Source organism: Theropithecus gelada, chromosome 20 (assembly GCF_003255815.1).
Source record: "Theropithecus gelada isolate Dixy chromosome 20, Tgel_1.0, whole genome shotgun sequence".
NCBI classification, from domain to species: domain Eukaryota; kingdom Metazoa; phylum Chordata; class Mammalia; order Primates; family Cercopithecidae; genus Theropithecus; species Theropithecus gelada.
This window is the reverse complement of record NC_037688.1, coordinates 24,886,675-24,895,050: the sequence shown is the minus strand read 5'-3', so window position 1 is coordinate 24,895,050 and position 8,376 is coordinate 24,886,675. Positions and strand designations below refer to the sequence as shown.

General features: G+C 47.8%; 1 protein-coding gene across 3 annotated transcripts in view; it reads right to left on the bottom strand.

The window, feature by feature from the left end:
• Window positions 1-8,038, bottom strand: part of C20H16orf70 (chromosome 20 C16orf70 homolog) — a 37,300-nt gene extending 29,262 nt beyond the window's left edge. For 2 of the 3 annotated variants that reach the window (XM_025371065.1, XM_025371067.1), the window contains exons 1-2: window positions 7,928-8,038; window positions 7,693-7,813 (exon numbers count right to left, since the gene is read on the bottom strand). In XM_025371065.1, coding sequence (XP_025226850.1) covers window positions 7,693-7,756 — 64 coding nt within the window. In that variant the 5' untranslated portion in view covers window positions 7,757-7,813; window positions 7,928-8,038. The remainder of the gene's footprint in view (window positions 1-7,692; window positions 7,814-7,927) is intronic. The other variant, XM_025371066.1, reaches the window with a different exon arrangement.
• Window positions 8,039-8,376: the final 338 nt, after the last annotated feature.

Sequence of the window (8,376 nt, the reverse complement as noted above, 5' to 3'; positions counted from 1 at the left end):
GTCACCCAGGCTGGAGTGCAGTGGCGCGATCTCGGCTCACTGCAAGCTCCGCCTCCCAGGTTCAGGCCATTCTCCTGCCTCAGCCTCCGAGTAGCTGGGACTACAGGCGCCCGCCACCACGCCCGGCTAGTTTTTTGTATTTTTAGTAGAGACGGGGTTTCACCATGTTAGCCAGGATGGTCTCGATCTCCTGACCTCGTGATCCGCCCGCCTCGGCCTCCCAAAGTGCTGGGATTACAGGCTTGAGCCACCGCGCCCGGCCTGAAAGGATGTCTTGAGCTTGGGAGGTGGAGGCTGTACTCTGGCCTGGGTGACAGATCCAGGTGCTGCCTCAGGAGGAAAAAAAAAAAAAAAAAAGCGACAGGGTGAGGCATTCCTGAATATCTAACTCTTTTTTTTTTTTTTTTTTTTTTTTGAGACGGAGTCTCGCTCTGCCGCCCAGGCTGGAGTGCAGTGGCCGGATCTCTGCTCACTGCAAGCTCCGCCTCCCGGGTTCACGCCATTCTCCTGCCTCAGCCTTCCGAGTAGCTGGGACTACAGGCGCCCGCCACCGCGCCCGGCTAGTTTTTTGTATTTTTTAGTAGAGACGGGGTTTCACCATGTTAGCCAGGATGGTCTCGATCTCCTGACCTCGTGATCCGCCCGTCTCGGCCTCCCAAAGTGCTGGGATTACAGGCTTGAGCCACCGCGCCCGGCCTGAATATCTAACTCTTAACACTTGGTTCTTTAACTCATGGCCCATTATAAGCAGATTTACATATGCCTCCAGTTTAAGTAATCCAAATTCCAATGACATCTCCAACATTCTAAGGACTCACCGAGACCATCAAAAAGTTTGTTTCCAGGCTGGGTGCGGTGGCTCACGCCTGTAATCCCAGCACTTTGGGAGGCTGAGGCGGGCGGATCACGAGGTCAGGAGTTTGAGATCAGCCTGGCCAGCTTGGTGAAACCCCGTTTCTACTAAAAATACAAAAAAAAAAAAAAAAAATTCAGCTGGGCATGGTGGTGCGTGCCTGTAGTCCCAGCTACTCGGGAAGCTGAATCAGGAGAATTGCTTAAATCTGGCAGGCAGAGGTTGCAGTGAGCTGAGATCCCACCACTGCACTCCAACCTTGGTGACAGAGTGAGACTCCATCTCAAAAACAAAAACAAACAAACAAAAAAATTGTTTCCAGAGTCCATTATAATTTAAACAAGTAGAAACACACATAGAGACAGGTCCTGGACAATCAAAAAACAAAGACTAATAGTTAAATGAATTCGAAAACAGTGTGTCTGCTGTTCACCACTCTCTGGATGCCTTGTACCCTGCTCAGAGCTAACCACCCAGTGACTGGTTTTGTTTCGTTTTGTTCTGAGACAGAATCTCACTCTGTCACCCAGGCTGGAGTGCAGTGGTACAATCTTGGCTCACTGAAACCTCTGTCTCCTAGGCTCAAGAGATCCTCCCACCTCAGCCTCCCAAGTAGCTGGGACTACAGGCATGTGCCACCACAACTGGCTAATTTTCAAATTTTTGGTAGGGAAGAGGTCTCACTGTGTTGTCCAGACTGGTCTTGAACTCCTGGGCTCATGTAATCCTCCCACCTCCGCTTTCTAAAGTGCTAGAATTACAGGTGTGAGCCACCACACCTGGCCAATCCAGTGACTGTTGAATAAATATTTACTGAGTGGGACTGATGGATTGTAGGATGGGTGACAAGAGAAAGGAAGGAAAAGGGACCATGGCCTCATCCGATGGCAGCCAGTTCACATTTAAATCAGTTGGCCTCCAGGTCAAAGAGATGAGATGTGCAAAAAAGAGCTTACAAATGAAAAATTAATTAGAAGGTAAAAAGCTCATGGCTCATCTCATTTAAACAAACAATCTGATTCTGCCCTCATCTGAGAGGCCATTCTTCATTTGAAGAAAGTTGAAGGCAATCATCGCAAGGCTGACTTATAATCTTTAAAAAAGTACTTTTCAGTCTTTCATAGCATAAAACCTGGCACATAGTAGGGACTCAATAAATGTTTGAGAATATGAACAAGCTGGATGCATCCCTCACCTCTGCCATTCCTAAATGGAGGAACATCTATGCTGTCGATCCCAGGAGGAATGGACAAACATCCATGTGCAGAAGACAGACAAGCTCAGTCAGTTAGATGTCAAGAAAGAGGAAGGCTGCATGCTTTCTCTGATCCACATGGCCAGTCTCTTTCTTTTTCTTTTTTCCAAAGAGACAGGGTCTTGCTATGCCACCAAGGCTGGTCTCAAACTCCTGAGCTCAAGCTATCCTCCCGTCTCGGCCTCTCAAAATGCTGGGATTATAGACCTGAGCCACCGCTCCCAGCCCATGCCAGTTTCTTGAGGGAGGATTCCACTTACCACATCAAAGGATGTCTCAGCATCTTAGGATCCTGAGTCACCCAAGAAGAAACTCACCCAGAGCAGATGAAGCAGCCATGATGACTGGTCATCACACAGCTACTGGTAAAGGAGGACTACGAAAGATCTCTAAAGAGAACTAACTATATGAATGGCAAAGAAACAGGAGCACTATCCCAGCTCTAACAGAATGGTCAGCCTTCTAAACCGCACAAATCTTTGTCTCACAGATCTCATCACTTGCCTGCTTATAACCTCTCAATGGAAGGGCTTCCCATTGCAGGCAGATAAAACCCAAACAACATGTCATCACCAAAGGCCCTGAATATTCTGGATCTTAGCCATCTACATCTTCTTTTCACCGTTCACCCTTTGTTACTTGCATACATCAAGCTCTTTCTCACCTCAGGCCTTTGAATTAGCTCTTGTTGCTGCTGGAATCTGGAATGTTCTACCCAAAGCTGGCTCTTGTTTGCACTTTAGGTCTTGGTCACACCTCACTTCCCTAACCGCCTTATTCAATGAAGTCTCTCATACCATTTATTTGTTAGTCTCCCTTATATCCTCACAGAGGTAGGACCTTGTCTGTCTTGTTCACCTCAATACCTCCCAGCACCCAATCACTATGCCAGGCACAACTGTCGGTGGTCATGCACATCTGTGAAACAAAGCAATTAGGTGAACACTTAGGTCCTATACCATGAATCCTGTTGACCACCCTCCTTCTCTGGAACTCCTATTGTCTCTCCACCAATACTACTCTCCTCTAACTTTTCCAAGTCTCTCCAATGGGCTATGTTTCTTCTGCTCATCCCTGGTTCAATTAACCACCCAGTTTCTGAATCATATCTCCATCTATTTTCTATATACATCTAAAGGCAAATAAGCGTCAACAGATTAAAAGTGATCTTTTCATCTTCTCTGTATTCTAGGTCTCAATATGTATGTCCAACATCTAACAGAGTTTCTCAAGTCAAAAACCTCTAGATTTCTCCTCCTTCCCCACCTTGCCAAATCCAGTTCTTCCTAAACCAATGCCCACAATACACTTCACTAATACATATCCTCTTTTCCACAGATTTGCACAGATTCCAGCACAAAGTATCCTTGATAGTATCCCAGGCAGCTAAAACCAAACAGAATTGGGACTATGGGAAATCCATTTTCTTCTTCTACCAGTACATCATGCTCTAATTATAATACCAAATTGCTTAAAGTTCCCTGCACACATCATTTATCTTTTCTCCTGTGTTTTTCTTTTCCTCTTTCACTTGACTAGAAGATTTCCAGCTCCTGTTGGTTGGCAGGAAGCCTTCTCTGAACTCCTACGTCAGGTTAAGTCCCTTCTTCCCCTCCACAGTACCCTATACATCTTCTACTTGATTATAATAAAATGAACTATTTCTATAATCCTTCTCTATCACTAGACTAAGTTCTTCAGGGAATAAGATCATTTTTAAAAAAATTTTTATTTATTTTTTATTTAAATAGAGACAGGGTCTCACTATGTTACCCAGGCTGGTCTCAAACTCTTGGCTCAAGTGATTCCCCCACCTCAGCCTCCTAAAGTGCTGGGATTACAAGCATGAGTCACTGTGCACTGTTTATTACTTAATTTTCAATGTTTGTAAGCAATTCACAGAGGTAGATGATGCCTTCAACACACTGAGCCTTCAGTCTCTGTGGAACAAGGTAATCTCGGAGAAGGTATTTTCTCCACTGACCCTTTAAATCTACCTTTTTTAGTCCCTTTCAAGACTAATTTCAAAAACAAATTCAGAGACTTGCCTCTGCATCAATACATTCTGCAACTCTCATCGAAAACATTTCAGGGCCCAGCACAAACGCTCACACCTATAATCCCAGCACTTTGGGAGGCCGAGGCGGGAGGATCACTTGAGGTCAGGAGTTCGAGACCAGCCTGGTAAACACTGTGAAACTCCATCTCTACTATAAGTAAAAAATTAGCTAGTGGCACACATCTATAATTGCAAGAGGCAGAGGCTGCAGTGAGCCAAGATCGCGCCACTGCACTCCGCCTGGGCGACAGAGTAAGACTTTGTCTCAAAAAAAAAAAAAAAAAGAAGAAAAAAAAAAACCATTTCAAATCTGCACTGCCTTTACTCCACCGCTGGTCAAACCATCAGTGACATTCACATTCACAGAGATTCTGCTTGGCCCAGGTTTTCCTGTCCCTGTGTTGCTGGCATTTCCCTAATCATCCAACATTATACCACCAGGAAGGCAGCCAAGGAGCTGCCAGGATGCAGCTTCCCATTGTGATGCCAGGCAGATAATTGCATCTGCAATTGCACAGACTCCAATAAGAAACCTGGTGACAAAGTTGAGTCCACTCTCAGAAGGACAGAGCCGTGGGAAGCAGGAAATGCCTGTTTGCCAATTTTTATTTATCATCTCTCTCTCTGAACCTGTCCCTCACCTGGCAAAAAGAGATAACAACACCTATCTTACAAGCTTGTGGTGGCAAGAGGTAAGTTCTTCCTGGTTCACTAGCCTAGGCATGTAATTCTAAAACAGATTCCCTTCTGAGACCAATCCCTACCTAACAGCCCCAAATGTAGTTTGGATGTGTTCAGGGGTGGGGAGGAGATTGAAAGAGGTGGAAAATGACTTTCCTGATTGAAAGGGGTGGAAAATGACTGACAAAGTTAAATGACCACCATCTCTCCGGCAGACACCATGTAAAAATGAATTTTAAGACCCACGGGAATCATGAAGGCTCTGGGTCAGTCTATGAGCTTTCCCCTAAAATTCAATTCTGGACCTAATATACAGAAATGCCCTTCTCACTGTTTTTGGTTGCTATTTAGACAGTTTGAAAGAACTATGTAAATCCTTGATTCCTGGGAAACTACCAGAGCTAGGTGTCAGGGTTAGGGTGTCAAAACAACAGCTCCGAGAGAAGCCTTGCTCTCTCACTCAGTTTTCTGGAAATCCTGATCTCAATTAATATCCTAGTTAACTTTTTTTTTTTTTTTTTTTTTTTTTTGGTCTCTTTGAGACAGGGTCTCCCTCTGTCACCCAGGATCATGCCCAGTGGTGTGATCATGACCCATGGCAGCCTTGACCTCCTAGCCTCAAGTGATCCTTCCATCTCAGCCTCCCGAGTAGTTGAGACTACAGGCCTGACTAATCTAATTTTTTTTTTTTTTTTTTTTGTAGAAACGAGGTCTCACCATGTTGCCTAGGCTGGTCTTGAACTCCTGGCTTCAAGCCATCCTCCTGTCTCAGCTTCCCAAAGTGTTGGGATTACAGCCATGAGTTACTGCACCCAGTCCCTAGCCACTACTTTTGACCAAGGGACTCTGAATGCTTGTACCACCAAGAGATCCACAACCTAGTCACACTATCAAGCACAGTTTGAAGCTATGGCTGTGGTTTTTACCCAGCCCTGGGAGGATCTTGCTTGGGTAGAAGCTGTCAAGGAGAGGGGAGGAAAGGAGTTAACTAAAAGCCAAACAGCATTAGCATGGTATCACTAGCCTCCCAACTAAGCTGTTAGTGCTTCACAAAAGAATGAAGCATTTCGTACCAGCTAATATTTTGGAAAGAACTCTGCAGGAGTGGTGTAAGTTATGAAAGAATTTGACCAAGACCCCTAAATTAAACCGGCTTTTATGGTTGGGCACGGTGGCTGACACCTGTAATCCTAGCACTTTGGGAGGCCAAGGCAGATCACTTGAGGTCAGGAGTTCAAGACCAGCCTAGCCAACATGGTGAAACCTGGTCTCCACTAAAAATACAAAAATTAGCCAGGCATGGTGGCAGATACCTGTAATCCCAGCTACTAGTCAGGAGACTGAGGCAGGAGAATTGCTTGAACCTGGGAGGCACAGGTTGCATTGAGCTGATATTGTGCCACTGCACTCCAACCTGGGCAACAGAGTAAGACTGTCTTAAAACAGAACACCAACAACAAAAACTGGCTCTTACAACACACAGGATGTATGTAGCCACTAAGTATCAGCAGGGCCCTACCAGCAATCTGTACCACCTGGTTTCTCCAATACACTGTCTCCACAGAATTGAGTCTTCCAGAGTCAAGGATAATATATAATCCAATGAAGCAGCTGATTTAGTCCAGTAGCTCACATTAGAGTGATTAAAGCTCAGGCCTGCATAAACAAACAGCACCAACACCTACCCCCACCCCCTTTTCTTAGTGCTGGAACATCAAAGTAAACACACAGGGGTTACTGAATACAAACATCCTTGTACACATAAAAGCAGTGATGTTGGGAATGGAGAGGGTGAAGGGAGAAAGCTGGGCCAGCAAACCCCAAACGACCAAACTGCATCTTTTAGAAACTAAATGTTACGTCCCCCTAACTCCTATTTCATCCAACCTTCACCTGTCACAACTGAGGTCTGGGTTTAGGATTACATCATCCGATACAGACTACATTTCAAAAGAGAGGGAAGCGGGGCCGGGTGCAGTGGTACACGCCTGTAATCCCAGCATTTTGGGAGGCCGAGGTGGCCGGATCACGAGGTCAGGAATTCGAAACCAGCCAGCCTGGTCAACATGGTGAAACCTCGTCTCTACTAAAAATACAAAAATTAGCCGGGTGTGGCGGCGCGTGCCTGTAATCCTAGCTACTGGGGAGGCTGAGGCAGGAGAATCGCTTGAACCCACGAGGCGTTAAGTTGCAGTGAGGCAACATCGTGCCACTGCACTCCAGCCTGGGCAACAGAGCCAGATTTCGTCTCAAAAAAAAAAAAAAAAAAGACAGGGAAGCAAGTCAGCTGTTCCTTTAACACACACAAACTCAACTCCCTTGACCAGAGCCCCAACATCTGATCATGGGTTCCAAACTTAGGTTTCCTATCCAAAAAAGGGGAAGGAAGCCACAGCCCAGAAAAGCAGTGGGAGCCAGACCACAGGCCACAGTGGTGATCAGAGGGATCAGCCACTTCTCAGCCATTATTTAGTCTGTAAAATGGAAATGGGAATAACAATAGTACCTATCCTCAGGCGCCGGCGAAGGGTACTAGAGAGAATTACGTTCAAAAAGAGCAGGGCCGGGCATTAGGCATTTGGGGAGAGCCAGCTATTATTGTCTTTACTACTACTGTCCCACCGTCCCAGAAGAGACCCCGCTGAGACCCGAGATGAGCAACTGACAGGCAAATCGGGCCACTTGGAGCGGGTGTCTAGTGCCTGGAGCTCGGACAGCCGAGAGGACGAAAGAGGTGAGGAGCTGCGGGCGCAGGAGCGTGAGAGACTGAGAACAGAGGTGGGAAGAGCCCAGAAGAAAACAAGGATCAGCGAATGGGGTCCTGACAGAGGACCCCAAACTCACCCAGCGTGAATTCCCATTGCTCGTTCCCCAGAGAGCGTTCGGGCACCACCTCCAAGTCCAGCATTGGTTCGGCTCGCCTGGCCCGGGCGGCCTCCGTGCAGCAGCGCAGACTGGACCCGAGCTGAGGAGACAAAGCAGCGGCTGACAGGCCGCCCCCGCCGGCCCGCCGCAGCCCCACTTTCCACCTCCTCCCCCGCGGCAGGGGCGGCGGCACCGGCCCAACACCACACCTCACCTCACTTCACTTCACCTGCAGCACAAGCGACGGTGGGGGCTACGGCGGCGGCGGGAGCGACTGCAGTAAAAGTGGCGTGCCGGGCCGTAAAGCGCGGGGAGGGCCGGCGAAGGCGGGAGTGCCAGCGTGGGGGAGGAGCCTGAGGCGGAGCCGCGCACGCGCAAACTCCGGGTTCCACCGCGGTTGCTGAGGAGGCTGAGCCGGGCAGGGCTGTAACGTCCGCAACCATCGGGGCTCTAGGAGCGAGGAGTCCGGTACTTCGTGAGCCCCTATATCCGTGCACCACAGCACACACACGTCACATATCTACACAAAGAACGGTTCACCACACAACACACACGTCACACAGCTGCACAACACCCGTCTGCAGTCCACACACACATCCGACTCACATTGACTGGTCGCAGAAGGCAAGTACAGAGGGCACGCTGAGGCCCAACTGGAGGGAG